A 15,675-nucleotide genomic window follows, 5' to 3' on the forward strand; every position below is an offset into this window, starting at 1 on the left:
TTACCTGTGCAACCAGTGAACAGATTGTACAGCTTTGTCAGTCCTTGGAACTTTTGGACTAACACTCATTTTGCAAGAGAGAAGTGAACACGATTCACACATCAATGATGTTTTAACTTTATCATTTAAACTTGACTTTGGAGGCTTTAACACCACTGCTGCTATGTATGTGAACTCTGGTGAATCAGTCTGGTAGTTAGTCAGAAAGAATTCAAGGTTTCATCCACTGAGGAAGTCTTTCAGTACTTTTAATGCCAGTTGAGAATTACAACTTCCATTTAAAAATTACACTTTTCATAAATACACTTAGCATTAAGTATCTTACATGCCACTGTATTGTATTTTAAATACAATGTAAACATCTCCAAATGCTGGCCATCTCATCTTTACCTGTGCAGTTTTTGGACACTTGGGAGAGGGGCAGGGATGTGAGGGAAGAAAGAACAGATGGAAAAATGCACCCCAGCGTACTTTGGCTGATGTTCCTGAGTTAGCCCTAGTACTTGCACTGGTTCCAAGGTCCTTACTGCTCATTTTGGAGAGGGAGCTTATTCCAGTGGAGCATGCATGTTCTTGACATGCTGTGCTCAGGGGGCATTTGACATTAGAAAGGGGTAAGTGGTGAAGTGAGCAGAAGCCATGTGTTCCTGAGGAAAATACATTGTGGTTCCTTTGGACGTTAATATCTGAGGGGGCTGTATATCTTCTGCTATTGTAGCAGTACTGCTTTTTGAGCTTGGGGAAGAATTGCTCATCTCCTTTCACAGAACAGGAGGTGCACCCACAAGTTAGTTGTGAGGGGTGAAAGTTGATCCCAGCAGCTCAAACTATGACACACTTTCAGAAACATACCCTGGCCTCTAGTGGAATAGTTTAAAGCTGCATGGTGCATACACCTCCCCATTAAAATAAGGGTATATTCATTAGCCAAACGAGTAACCTTACCTGTGTAAGACGCTGAAGAAAACCTTCCCCTCCTCTCCTAAAGCCAGTAAGAGGTTTTTTGAGAGTCTTCCTGCTCAGTTACAGCTGGCTCCTTTTGGAAACAGCTTTAGCAGTAAGTAAATAGCTCCCTAGTACAGCATGGAATAGCACAGATTTCTGATTTAAAGGAGTTAATACTAAGAATGGGCTAATTCTTTGGCCTAAACCTCAGCTTAGATCAAGGTTCTTTTGGGAAATGATGGCCTGAGCCAACACTAGACACGCCTGTTGCAAAAGTGTTCAAGCCAACTTCACATAGCTCCTTGCCCTGTTTTGGGTCTGAATTACACAGACCTGCAGCAATAGAGTTGGTGCGTAAACATCCCTTACAACTGGACAATAACAGGACCATGGAGGTACAGTTCAAAAAACAGCACAAAAAAAGACACAGCCTTGGACTTAATCCCTTGTAAACAGAAGAAAAAACAAATGAAAAGAACTGTCCCCCTGAAACAATCAATGAGCAAATCGGCAATAATTCAAACCTGGAGTTACTTGCAATGTCTCTGTCTGCGGCTGGAGGCTGTAGCAGCATTCCATAGGCTGGTATTTCCATAGCTATGGCACTGCTCTCCACACGCTGACATGCCACCTCTTCCCGGTGTTAAACCAACAGCTCTGCCCAGGCTGCGCTTTCCAGAGTCTCTCCTCGCTCCCTCTGAGGTCACACGGCCCCATTTTCTTGTCTGGGTTTTTGTACAGACGCCCGAGAAGTGTTGAGTGATGGGGCCAATGTGCAGAGAAACCCAGCCAGCAAGGTGAGGCCCAGGCCTCCCCAGGCACAGAACATGGACCAGCCATAGCCATGACTGATGTCCTCTGGCAGCCCATAGACATAGCGAGGATAGCGAGATAACTCAAAATTGATCCCAGCTACGCATGTGCAGAGCGAGATGATACAGCATGTACCTGCAGGAGAAAAGCAAGAGGGTTCTACACTGCCTTCAGACACATAATTCTGCAAAATACGTAGGACTACAGGACAACTCACTTCACAAATAACCAATATTGCCTTAGCTCTCTCTGTTGCTGTTTCAAACTCAGTCATCTGTAGTTCATCATGCTTTGATTCTCTTGAGACTTTATTTAATTCCAATGACTGTCATCGGACTCTGGACAGTACGTGGGCAGTGTCTCCTCTGGAAGGTAAATCGCTGAAGCCCGGAGCTGCAAAGTGCAGCATGGCTTGGTTTCTGCTAGGAACATCCAGACTCCTGTCAGCTGTTGCCTAGGCCCATAGAAAGTGCCCAGGCTTTTGTCATCTGCTACACAGTCACTAAGCACCTATAGTGAGGAGCAAAAAAAGCCAAAGAAACCTATAACGCAAGGCAGTCTAGTACATCTGATATACACCGGTGTGCTAGACTCAAGGCCAAGGTGATCATTTTATTCTCTCCAGCTCTGGATCTGTGCCTAAAGGCTAATGGCAGCTCTTACTGCTGACAACATGCCCATCACAGTAAGTGCAAAAGCACTCAAAAGGGACCATTCTACTTGTTCCGCTTATAATACTTTACTCATTGCATCTTACTAGCATCACACCATGTCAGCAGGGCTGTTTTCTATGCTGCTCCCCAAAACCACTCCTTCCGAAGGCTTGCTTATGGCAAGTGAATATTACACACACAACAAACCTACACACACACTAAAAAAGTGGCACTAAACCAGTGTCACACATACTTGTTTAATTGATACAGATTTTGTTATATCAACAAGTTCCTTCATGCAGCCATTATAGATGCTGACGCTGGGCCTCTAGGGTAGCAAGGTCTGTTTTTTAAGTAACTCCTCATTTTCCATACCTGAAAGGCGCTCATTTACCACTTGCAATCTCAGTGGCTCACCCTTTTGCTGCATTGGCCTCAAGCCCTGCCAGGAGAGGTTCAGGCTGAACATTAGGAAAAAATTTTTCACAGAAAGGGTCATTGAGCACTGGCAGAGGCTGCCCAGGGAGGTGGTTGAGTCACCTTCCCTGGAGGTGTTTAGGGACGGGTGGACAAGGCGCTGAGGGGCATGGTTTAGTGTTTGATAGGAATGGTTGGACTCGATGATCTGATGGGTCTTTTCCAACCTGGTGATTGATTCTATGATTTGTTGCTACTATGCCCCTTTCAAATAAGGACAAAATATTGCCCGTTTTTAAGCTGAACAATTAGAGTTCAGAAAAACTTTTGGCCATCCAGAAAGTCTGCTCACAGCCAGGAGGAACAGCTGTATCACCCCAGGCAAGCGTTGAGCTGACGCCCTTACCAATGTTCTCCAGGCTTTGTTGGGTTTGGACTTCGTTGTCACCCAAAGATGTGAGCATCTTTGAGCAGCAGAAAGGTGCTCTACATGGATTTGTTTCTTTGGTTTCTAAGATACTCCAGGGAAAACTGAGCTGAGCTGTCTGACAGGAGTCGCAGGCTCTACGTACTTGGAGCAGGAAAGAGGACTGTGCTCATGGTGCACCTGGTCCCTGTGGCTACACACTAGCTCTCCAGAGCAGAAGGCTCGTGTACCTACAGCAGGGTCTACTCAGAAACATGCAAATACCCCTGCAAGCACAGGTCCTGCCCATTGCTGGAAGTGGTAACTGTGCTGTGCTGCTGGCTTGCTGCACAAAAGAATTGATTCATGTGTTTGTCATGGCCTGACTTTGCCTTTAAGAGCCCCTCCCCAGCCAGCGATACTGACTGTGATGACTTCAGGAATAGAAGTGAAAGGCCCTCACCTCCCATTAGGAAGAGCAGCCCAGCCACGTACTGCATGAGCTCCTGCTGTTTGCAGCAGCCCAGCACACCGATGATCCACCCAAACAGGATGATGGAGACTGCCATACCAATGAAGCCAGCTGTCATCCTCCGCAGATCTGAGGAAAGAGAGAAAAGCAGGAAAGAAGGGATGAAGATGGTGGCACCCAGGACAGCCAGGGAGGAGTCCAGGCAGACTTAGACTTGCTGTTTCTAAAGTTTATAGTTCACCCATGGACTCCTCCCCCGTACCTTCTTTGAGGTAGACAACTTGCCCATCACACTGAAATTAAGAGAATCCAGCTAACTTAACTCCTGTCTGCTGGGCACTGTACAAGTAGGGAGCATTTCTGTCCTGATCATGAGGAATACTGGCCAAATACTCTCCAACATGGGATAGAATGGGTACATTATGAATTCAGCAACAATTTATAAATGTTAGCACTGCAAGGGCTTTTTTTTTTTTTTCCCCCATGTGTGGAGTTCAGTGTGTGTCTGCTGAAAATAGAAATAAAAGAAGCGAGAGGGGATGCTGAAGAGAAGTAAAAGACAAGCACATGGAAGGCAGAGAGTGAAACTGAAAAGAGGAATAGTGGGAGGACAGAATCAGACAGGAGATCAATACAGTATGATGGGAACAACTCCAGTAACAAGCTCCAAAAAAAAAAAGGCTTGGACACAAATGCTATGAACAGCACTTTGTCATCCATAATACAAGTGCTGGTCTTGTCTCCTCCTAGTTCAGACTCTGGCTAGATTTCCTCAGCACTGAGGCTCACATGACAGGGGCTAGGCAGAAATGTGTGAGGCAACAGAACCAGAAAAGAAACACAGAGAGAAGCAGGAGCAGAAAAAAACTGATTAAATAATTTTAGTGACAGGTTACAGGGTCAGTCATCTGCGTGAGAAGGACTTTGGCATAAGCCAGCTCGTGGGCCAGAAGCCGGTAACAGGAGGTTGCAAAGACAAACTGGGATGTTCCCTAAAAGACCTGGTTGCCAGGGAGCTGCACCAAGTCACTAGTGGACACACAGAATAATGCAACAAGACCTATACAGAGAATACAGTGATGCAGCACCTTTGGTGTAAGTTGGCTAGGAATTGTCTGTCCCAGATCCAAAATATGATAACACCTTGCAACACACTACACACACCCTGAATTCACCACTTAAGCTCCTCCAGTTCTCAAGTCCCCTTCCAACTATACTGTCAGCCACTTGCCCTTCCTCACTGAAAAATATGTACTTATGCCTAGAGTCCAGTGACAGCCGATTCAGAGCCCTCATTTGACCTTAAGCAATCCAAACCATCTTGTATGCTGCTTTGGTTACTTACGGAGCGCATGCCACTCATCCTGCCGTATGGTGTTTGTGATGTTGGTGGGTAAGTTCCGAGGCAGAGAGCTGGAGGTGTAGTGGTACTTCACAGCAGTGCAGCGCTGAATAACTCCTGTAAAAGAGACACCAGTGTGAAACAACAGGAAACTCGTGTGCCTTGCGCTTGCTGCTCAGTTGGCTGGCCCAGCAGAGCTCACACAAGAGAAGCCTTAGTTCAGTAGCAGAGCAACCTTAACCAAAAAAAAGAGCTGTTTACTTAAAAGGCTCTCGGGATTAGCAGGGGGAGGGAGCCTTGCTACAAAGAAACACCATCAAATGGGGAGCAAGTTCCAAGAAAGAACATCTGAAGGTAAGCAGTAACTGTCACCAAAACCAGCTCCAGAAGCTTCCTAGAGAAACTCGTACTAGCTCTTAGGAATGGCTGAGGAGTCAAGAACATGGTTGAATACTGACAGGACTGCTTTGTCTCTAAGAAGAGAGTATTGAATCACTTAAAAATTTTTGAATGAATGCTGGGAAATGAACTATATAGGAGAAAAGTTTGAAATCACTCCAAGAGCCACTGGCTCTTTGCTTTTCTTGCAGTGAGCAATAAAACCCAAGTAGGCTTGTTTCCACCACAGCTTAAAGAAAAGTGTGCCCCAGATGCCAGTGTGAACCTACAGGCACACTCTTCTTGAAAGGGTTTTTTAGTTTAGAAAACAACTGATAACAGAGAAGATACAAGGGGGTGGAGGGAGAGGAAGGTGCCTTGCCTTCCCTGTTACAAATAAAGCCAGGGCCAGAAGGGAGAATAAACCTGAATGGTAAGGTAGAAGTGGACAGCCAGAAAGGCAAAAGAGCTAAACAGTACAAAAAGTTCCCCTTAAACAATGGCCAGAGAGCCATTACTGCTATTTGATTGCTGGGGCAGAAGAACCATGCAGAAACAATCAGTTGGCCAGTGAGCTAATTAAGCTGGTGAACAATACCTAGCAGGGAGCTGCAGGCTCAGTGATCAGCTTTGCAAAAGACACTAGAAAACCCAGGCAAAGAAATGGGCTTTGTGCCATTCCCAGCAGTGGGAAGCATGACTTTGTTCTCTAAAACGTTCACTGGGACTGTACTGACCTTGTTCCTACAAGGACCTGCAAAGTGGAAGCCCCCACTTCACAAGATCAGGAGCTGCACACAATAAGCCCAGCCAATTCCAGCCATCAGGACAGGGAGGAAAAGCTGGTCTGAATTTCTTCACGTTAATGAAACAGTGACATTTATTACTGACCAGAACAAGCAGACATATAAAGAACAGGCCCCCAAAAAGGGGAAATCTCAAAGGTAAGAGTTCCGAAGGCCTCTGTGCTGCAAAGCATTTCAAGCAGGCTCCCCTCCTCGGCGCTGCTTCCCCTGCGGTGGTTCCCTGCCACGTCTCTGCCACCACCGGGCGCTGGCAGCGTTACTTGGAGTCGCTGCCCTTCACCTCCAGCCATTCGCCCTCCCCCTGGGGAGCAGCGCACCCTCTTTGTGGTTATTTCAGAACAAGCCTGTAGTGCTGCTGGAGCAAATGGGTCAGCAAGGCAACCCAGCAGCAGAGGATGTCACTTCATTTGAAAAAGCACTGCAAACATCTGCATTAAGAACTTCGGCCATAAAAAGCACATCACAGTACCTAATTAAGTTTCACCTATAACTGGTGACTGAATTCAATTTCAATATAGATGTGATTTACATGTGTTGTTGAGAAACATGTTGACAGCAAGCTAATGCCATCAGATTTTAGATTACAACACAGTGGATTCATTAAAAGTAACTTACATATTCTGATTATAGAAGTACTATATATGAAACAGTATTTTATATAAGAGCAAAGATTACTTTTTTTGTAGCTCATTAAAGAAAAATGAAAGACTAGAGACGTACATCTCTTATGATCAAAGCTATGAACTCCTCAGCTAAAATATCACTGAGAAAATCTTTGCTCTGTATTATTACAGAAGTTTACATGCAGACTAACAGTAAAACCTCCTTGCCTTCTTATACAAATCTGGTTATTTATAAGTTTTCAAATATCAATTAATTCTGCCTCTGGTTTAAAAATTTTACTCCTAATCCTTTCTTCCCAAGAATTCAAAGTGCTAATTTTACATAGGTAGCACATAAATTTATATAAAACAGCAAGTTTGCAAAGCGAAGAGCTCAGGAGTTAGAAAATGTTAGGGTTTATGCTCAGCGCTGGCCTCTAATCCATGGGCTTGGTGACAGCCTTGGATTACATCACCGCAAGCCACTTTTTCAGTAAGATTCCCATTTCTCTGAGAGCACAGGCTGTATTTGCTCTGGTGTGAGCCACAGGCAAAACAAGGGAGGCCTCCCTCTGCAGGTCTGCTAGGAAATCTGGAGCACACAGGCAAAAGAGTCAGGGGATCAAGGAAGTAGTGATTTCTCAGCGGAATACTTACACACTTTCTCCCAGAAATTTATAACAAGCACCCAGGCAGCTCTCAGGAGCCAGATTTTGCATTTGCAGTGTCTAGTTCATGATCTCCATTTCCTGAGTGAATCTCTAATTTGCAGAAACTGCAATTGCAGTTGAGGCTCTGGAGCAAGTCCAGAGAAGAGCAACGAAGCTGGTGAAGGGGCTGGAGAACAGGCCTTATGAGGCATGGCTGAGAGAGCTGGGGTTGTTTAGCCTGGAGAAGAGGAGGCTGAGGGGAGACCTCATTGCTCTCTACAACTACCTAAAAGGAGGTTGTGGAGAGAAGGGTGCTGGCCTCTTCTCCCAAGTGACAGGAGACAGGACAAGAGGGAATGGCCTCAAGCTCCACCAGGGGAGGTTCAGGCCAAACATTAGGAAAAAAAATTTCAAAGAAAAGGTCACTGGGCACTGGCACAGGCTGCCCAGGGAGGTGGTTGAGTCACCTTCCCTGGAGGTGTTTAAGGGACAGGTGGACGAGGTGCTGAGGGGCATGGTTTAGTGTTTGATAGGAATGGTTGGACTCGATGATCTGATGGGTCTTTTCCAACCTGGCGAGTCTATGATTCTATGAAATGATATGCATTGAAATATAGCCAGGTACTCCATGGGGCTCAATTTAAAGTGATATAATACCTTGTTCTCTAATTACTCAAGAAAAAAAAAATCAAAATCAGGTTTGCAGTCTCAAGGTTACTGTGAAGTCAAAGGGATTTCAAAGATACTCCAGTAAGTCTTTCGTTCTAGGCTCGTACATACCTTAAATCAGAGCCTACAAAACAGGGACAGCATCCTGCCTTCTATTTCAGAAACCTGATAGCAAAGTGATTTCGCTTTTGTTTGTAACACATGCAGCACAAGCACCATAAGAAAGCCGGCCAAAATTAAACACTTTGCCTTCAGGTGAGGGCTTGATTAGAACAGAGTGACGTGGTGAACAAATAAGTGACCGCTGTGTTCTATGGCACATGCTGAGAATACAGGACAGAAGGGGAAGGTGCTCATGTCTTTAGCTTACCATAAAGCACATCTACAAGAAAAAGGTTACACAGTCAGCCTGATCCCAGCATTTCTTAGGGGCATTAAAAGAACACTAAGAAAGTTACACGGCACATGCAATTTTCTAGATTAAAAAAATAAACATAAGAATCAATGAACTGCGTCCAGCATGTTGACACTTCCACGGCCAAGCTACACGCCTGTGCCCTCCCACAGCCAACCGTGTTTCTCACACCTTGTCCCCAATGTGTTTTTTCTTTTCCCCTCAGGATTGCAACTGCAGATATGTTCCATTCCCACACCCTCTCACAGCAGTTGAGACACTTCACATTAGTGTCCCTGGACGAGTCTTTTCTCTTGACCGAACACAAAGGCCGGGAAAGATCAGAGGATGCTGGCTAGAAAGAGTTTTTGGACTTCAAGACATCTGGAAACCCAGATGCAGGCCTGCCATGACCCACTCAGTTTGTAACCCTGGGCTCAGTACACCCTTTCTGTCAGTTGAGTTTTCGTCTCTCTCTGACTCTGAAACAAGTGGGTTTTCTTCTCTACGCTGCCTATGTGCCAGCATTATGAGAAGGAATGGAAGGGTTTCTCATTTTCAGTTCTGATACCTAGGCCAGCCCTATCTTAAAGCTGTTAGGCTCTCACACAGCTACAGGAGACTCTCTCCTTCTCACCATGAGCAAGGCCAGGGACAGCCCTGGGCAGTTAACACTGAGCTACCACATGAGCTCTGGCCCTCTTCTCCTTCGTGCCCCAAGACCAAGTGGCCACTGAAGCTCCCTGTCCTAATCCTACCACTTCTGCCCAGGACTGCTTAGAGCATCATAGCTAAGGGATCACTCTGTCCACATTGTCACCCAAAGGCCACTACATCTGGTAAATCAACCTTTCTTTAAATACGACAACTCCTACACATCATATTTACTGACAGATCATACTTACAATGGCCATGACACTATAATAAATACTCTGCAGACCTCACAGTCATTCCTGTAACTCTTCCAATCTATAATCAGCTGGAAAGGACAGGAAGTACAGACATCAGGACTGAGCAGTTTTCTCTTAAGGGCCTCGTTACTGCCACAAACTGTTGTGTTCCTCTGCTTAAGCATCCAGAGGGTCTTCTCACTTTCTCAGCTACATCATGGTACTAAGAAGTTATTTCTGCCCAGTATACATGAGATGTACCTGTCCCACTCCAGAGTCTTTTCAAAGCAAGCTTGAAAAGCAATAGAATACTCAGTTTATGAACAGCAATGAACCTTTTCTTTTTTTAATTCCTTCAATTTCCTGCTGTTCAAATGCATGTTGTTCAAATGAACCTACCAAGCTATCCAAAGCAGCCCATTACAATGGATCTTTCCTAACTACTCATTTTCTACTGTCACCACTTTGTAAGCAACACTTTTTTCGTATTAATAGAGAAGACCACCTAACAGCATACAATAAATCTCTGCAGGACCGCACTACTAAAGGATTCTCCATGCAAAAGGTTTTTGTTGCAGCCTCAGTTATCCAGTCTGTAATCCACATCACACAGGCTCTGTAAGATGATGTAAAATAGTGCTCAGGTTCTTATGCTCACAGAGTCCCTCCCTACACACAGATCCTCTTGGTTCCCTTACCAAGGAAACCAAGGTTTCAGTTCTTTGGCTGCTGTCTTTTTGCTAATCTCCATTTCCCCATTTGGTTTGTACGTTATTTCTTCTTTTGCCTTCTTAATTGTATTTTTTAAATGAAATTATCTATTTTTTCACAGTTCCAAAATAGCGATTTTGAATTTGAAGAAAAATCCCATGCATCATTCTCCTCTCAGATTTAAACATTTCCCATTTCTCCCCTCTCAGATTTACACATTTCCCATTTCTCTCAGTTTTGTGCTACATTTGACTCCTTTTTCCTTTTAAGTACATGAAGTGAGTATATTTTATATTTTTAAAATTTTTTTTTAGATATATAACCATATGCATGTATAAGCACCATCAACTAAAATGCTCAAGTATGAAAGTTTCCACAGAACTGCTTTCTATTAAAAACAGTAGAATAATGCAGGACTAGGAATCCATGGAATTATCTAAATGGATAAGGGTACTTAAGGAATTAGTCATTTACTCAGAATTGAAGAGAGACACAGAAAGGAAAGAAACCTTATTCCAGAGGCACTAGAAGACTGAAGAGTATAACCCCAAACCAAAATTACCACAGGATTGCCACAAAAAAAAAAAAAAAAGTTACTCCACTCTCACTACGAAGCCTACGAAGATCTCTAGTTTAAGGAGCATTTGGAATATAAGAAGGCATCACACAACATCACCAAAGAGCTAGCTGAAAACTTACTGCAAATCGAGGAGAAAGTAGGACTTTCAGAGGTGCACAGCAGTGATCTTCAGCTCACGCTAGGAGAAAAACACACGTGTTTTTTTTTTCTTTTTGGAAACCCCAGATGTAGTATCATGCTTGAGAAAGCAGCTCATCCACAGCCACACCTGACCATCAGCTGGAAAAGGCTGCTTAATCACAGTTGTCAGAGGAAAGGTAGACACAGTGGGAACAAGAAAATGCTGCTAGTAAAGCAGGTCAGGCAAAATTATAAGAAGAGAGCCATATCTATTTAAAGATCTGACTCTACAAGAATTATTATTAATAATTTCCCTCTATGAAATAAGGCATAAATCTGTAGAGTAGCAACTACAGACCTGATAGGCAAAGCATATGAGGGAAGGAAGGCTTATAGGGAAAGGCAAGGTCTTTTGTTAGAGTAGCTGAAGAAAAAAATAAAGTAGAAGGAAAACCTTTTGGATTTACATTCCATCCAGTCTTACACATCACATCCTGAGGAAGATCACTCGCCACTCTGTAACGCCCTTGGGTATGCAGAATGCATACTCTTGCCTCTCTGTCTGACCACTGTAGTGTTGGGAAAATACCTCAGAAGCAGAAATATTGAGGACCAAACTATTACTATTCCCAACCCTTTCCCCAGTCTTCACTGATCTCAACAGGAGCTGAAAGCATTTGCCTTGATGCAAAGCAAAAATTAAATATATATACTTTACATGATAGACACGATTCACAGAAAGAAATTAATAAGCTGCCTTTTAGTGAAATTAGATAAATAGAGAAAGAAGCAAATCACAGCACTGCAGTTTTTAAAAGTAAGAGTCACTGCTGTGCATTGGGAAGAACAGACAAAGACTAGCAGAGCTTCACAGTGCCAGTCTATCCATCCTCTGCTGTGCAGGACTGGCGTCACAGTTGGAAGCCACGCTGAATAAATGCTCCCACTTTCTTAAGATAGCATTTCCATTCTGTGCCTCAATGGAAGCACTTCTCCCAACTCCCACTCTCCCTGTGCTAATGCGTACCTGCTGGAACAATAAGTCCTGTTATTTATCATTAACCACACGCAGCATTTGTCATCCTAAGCTTGTTTTACAAGTCATTTATTTTGACTTAATAAGTTAGCCCACTACCCTATTTGTACCATCCAGTCCAGGATCTTTATTTGTGAACTGTTTGGCATTGTACCATGTGCCGTAACAGTAGAAGATGCACAGCTTTCTCTCTTGTCACCCCTGAACCCTGAGCAATATCTGCCACTGTGGAGGCCTGGCAGTCCACCCACTGCAGTGAGAACTCCCCCATGCTAAAACAGGAACAACAGGTCCCTTTCTCCTTGCCGCAAACATCACAGACGACACTGTATATTTCTTAGTGCTCGATAACAAGAAGGTGCCAGGGTCGGGAGAACGCCCACCGAGACCTTGCTCGAGCGTCAGGCCACAGAAGGGGCTGCCCGAGGACGCAGTCCCACCCAGCACTGCAGCATTTTAAGCAGACAGGGAGGCGGACAAACCGCCGGGATGGGGTCGGGGCCGTGCGGGGCCGCCCCCGCGTCAGCACCAGGGACAGCAGCGGGGGCCACGTGGCCGCGCCCGCACCCTCCCTCCGTCCCCGCACGCCCGGTCCCCGGCCCCCGCGTCAGCACCACGGACAGCGGCAGGGGCCACGTGGCCGCCCCGCGGGCCGCACCTTTCCGGATGAGCTCCTCGCTGTCCGGCTCGTAGCCCGCGCGGTGGCAGCGCCTCCAGAGCCCTGACACGGTGGAGTTGAAGCGGCGGCCGCAGTGCGAGTCCAGAGCGGCGGCCGCGACGGCCGGTGCGGGGGCCGGGGGCCGCCCGGGCAGCAGGGCCCGCGGGGGCCGGGCGCGGAGCGGCAGGTGCGAGCTGGGCGCAGACATGGAGCCGGGCGGGTCGCTGCGCTTGTGCCCGAAGCCCCGGCAGCGCTCCCGGTGCCGCCGCGCGTCCGTCTCGTACCAGGAGTCGGTGCCGATGGCCACGGCCAGCAGGGCGAGGGCGGCGGCGGCCAGCAGCAGCCCCGAGCCGCTCAGAGCCTGGGCCGCGGCCGCCATCTTACCGCGCCGGGGGCGGCGGGGCGGGCGCTTCCCCTGCAGCGCCGCCCGGGGCCCCGCCCCCCGCTCGCCTCCAGGGGCTGGGGCTCGACCACCTCCCGGGGCAGCCTGTGCCCGACAGCCTTTTATTGGTGACCGTTTTTTTCCTAACGTCCAGTTTGCACCTCCCCTGGCGCAGCTTGAGTCAGTCCCCTCTGTCCCATCGCCTGTCGCTTGGGAGAAGAGATCAACGCCCACCTCGTGGTTGTAGAATGATAAGGTCTCCCCTCAGCCTCCTCCAGGCTAAACACCCTCAGCTCCCTCAGCAGCTCCTCACAGACTTGTTCCCCAGCCTCTTCACCAGCTTCGTTGCTCTTCTCTGGACACGGTCAAGCGCCTCCGTGTTCTTCTTGTAGCAAGGAGCCCAAAACTGAACACAGGATTCAAGGTGTGGCCTCACTGATGCCAAGCACAGGGGGACAATCACTTCCCTGGTCCTGCTGGCCACACCATTTCTGGTACAAAGATGCTGTTGGCCACCTTCTTGGCTACCTGTGCACACTGTTGGCTCACGTTCAGTCATCTGTCAACCAACACTCCCAGGTCCTTCTCTGCCAGGCAGCTTTCCACCCACTCCTCCCCAAGCCTGTAGCGCTGCGCACAGGTTTGTTGTGTTCCAAGTGCAGGACTTGGCCCTCAGCCTTATTAAAACTCATCCCGCTGGTCTAAGCCCATCGACCTCGTGCACAGGCAGGAGGGGCGGCAGCTGGGGCAGCACCAGGGGCAGGGGGCAAGCAGGGCCCCCCTCTTGCCTCATACTCTCTCCCCTCCCTCACCAGAACAGCCCCAGGCTGGCCTGCCTGCACCCAGATCGGCCCAGCTGGCACCCAGATGCCACGGGATCGAGTGGTTTGTAAATCATGGATGAAGTATCAACACCGCTGGCAGCGGCACCTGCCAGCATTTCAGTTAGTCTCTCCTCAAGCCTTCAGTACTGCTTAACAGAAAATAAGACCTGAAGAGCTGAAAAAACACCAACTTATTTTATGCAATGAGAGCTGGGCTAAACCCAGGCCATTCATTAAATGCAGCATTTCCAAGGCCACAAAATCCCTTTTGGTCCTTCTTGTTCTAGGGGACTTGGTCCTTCTTGTTCTAGGGGACTTGGTCCTCCAGCTGCAGCACGATCAGTCCCCTACACCAGTGGTTAGGGCACAGGCTTTTCAGTTCTGGCTTCCAGATAAAACGATCATAGAATCATAGAATGGTTTGGGTTGGAAAGGACCTTAAAGATCACCCAGTTCCAACCCCCTGCCACGGGCAGGGACACCTCCCACGAGGTCAGGTTGCTCAATGCCTCATCCCACCTGGCCTTAAACACATCCAAGAATGGGGCATTCACAACTTCTCTGGGCAGCCTGTTTCAATGCCTCACCACCCTCACAGTAAAAAATTTCTTCGTAATATCTGATCTAAATCTCCCCTCCTTCAGCTTAAAACCACTATCCCTAATCCTACTTTATCACTAGATAGTGCAGCAATAAGTCCAAATTACAAATTACGTCCAGTTTTAAAATACTTGGTTTTGTTTGTTAAAAGTACTTTGTTCCCCAGGAGCAATTGTTCAAATGTAAGACATTCTGACCCTCCCCCCCCCAGCTCCCCTGTGACTTCTTGCTCTTTCATCCACACAGAGCACAACCTAAATGCCCTCCCCAGTATTTCTCCCAGGGACCCTGCCGAGAACAGAAAAATACATCTCTCCCCAGAGCGCTATGCCTGGTGGAAACATGCAGCAACCACAGAGAAAGCTTGTTTTAACCGCATTCCAGCATGATCCTCTTCAGCAGTTTGCCCTGGACAGCTGGGATTACCATCCATGCAGCTGCACATTAGTGCCTTCAAGGCAGACAAATTGAAAGGGCTGCTGTCAAAAGAATTTTCTAATGCAATCACTGCTCTAGATAACATGGAAAAATACTTCAATTGTAACAGCTTTTTCCTGGAAAGATCCAAACATTCACATTTCCTAACTCTACAATCCTACTCTCGACATCAGTTTCTCAGGCTATAGTTTCAGAGGAGAGGGGCTTTGGCAAGGCCATCACCTTAGGAAGCTCCCATGTATGAGACTCTTTCCAATTGTTCTCTCCTCAGTGCTACTGCAACTGTGTTACAGCCATTCTTTTATGGAGCCTGTGAACCAGGGCAGCCGATTAATCCATGTTATTTTTTATTATTTTTGAGAAGGAAAAAGGGATGTTAGAGGGAGACTTCACAGCACAGCCCCACAGACTGTGGTACCAGCATAACCAGAGACAGCAGTATGATAAAGCAAGGGACAGAGATTCCGAAGTGCAAATTGCTGGCAAAGCCCCTAGATTGTGACACCATGTCCTTGATCACCTACCCACCTTTATCTTCTTCCAGCTCTTGGGCTATGGTTTTCCTTCTTCTTAAAGAAGACTTCCAGTAAGAACTGAGAGCCATGTTCGACCATTCAGTATAGGCTGGAAATCTTTCAAGTAAAGAATGGGATAAAACATCCTCTGAACTGTGTTTTTGAAGGGCAGAGAAAATCCCCTTAGTCCTTTCTGGGCAATTCCTACATACAATGTACATGCCTTTGTCTCACACAGCAGTCAACTGGTGTAGTGTCAGCCAATATCAGATAGGCCTTGAAAATTTTAAATGAAAAAAAAAAAAAAGATCACTGAACACAACAAAGTATGGTTGCAAAACTCTCTGGATAGTCAGTTACCATGCAAGCTCTCT

The 15,675-nt window shown here is 46.6% G+C and overlaps 1 protein-coding gene across 1 annotated transcript; it reads right to left on the reverse strand.

Annotated features, from left to right (window-relative positions):
* Positions 1-241: 241 nt before the first annotated feature.
* Positions 242-12,934, reverse strand: LOC138721234 (transmembrane protein 178B-like). The gene is made up of 4 exons (XM_069858129.1): positions 12,543-12,934; positions 5,052-5,165; positions 3,698-3,835; positions 242-1,893 (listed from the first exon to the last, which is right to left on the reverse strand). Exons 1-4 carry the CDS (start codon positions 12,919-12,921, stop codon positions 1,649-1,651), a joined length of 876 nt encoding a protein of 291 aa, XP_069714230.1. The 5' UTR covers positions 12,922-12,934; the 3' UTR covers positions 242-1,648.
* Between the last annotated feature and the right edge of the window lie 2,741 nt (positions 12,935-15,675).

The sequence above is a fragment of the Phaenicophaeus curvirostris genome, chromosome 5, assembly GCF_032191515.1.
Source record: "Phaenicophaeus curvirostris isolate KB17595 chromosome 5, BPBGC_Pcur_1.0, whole genome shotgun sequence".
NCBI classification, from domain to species: Eukaryota; Metazoa; Chordata; class Aves; order Cuculiformes; family Cuculidae; genus Phaenicophaeus; species Phaenicophaeus curvirostris.

Excerpts from the sequence above, each read along its gene's own strand:
- LOC138721234 (XM_069858129.1), bottom strand. The coding sequence starts at position 12,921 with ATGGCGGCCGCGGCCCAGGCTCTGAGCGGCTCGGGGCTGCTGCTGGCC. Across the intron at positions 3,836-5,051 it reads GGATGAGTGGCATGCGCTCC|ATCTGCGGAGGATGACAGCT; the intron begins GTAAGTAACCAA and ends CTCTTTCCTCAG. Across the intron at positions 1,894-3,697 it reads GCTGCTCTTCCTAATGGGAG|GTACATGCTGTATCATCTCG; the intron begins GTGAGGGCCTTT and ends TTTCTCCTGCAG.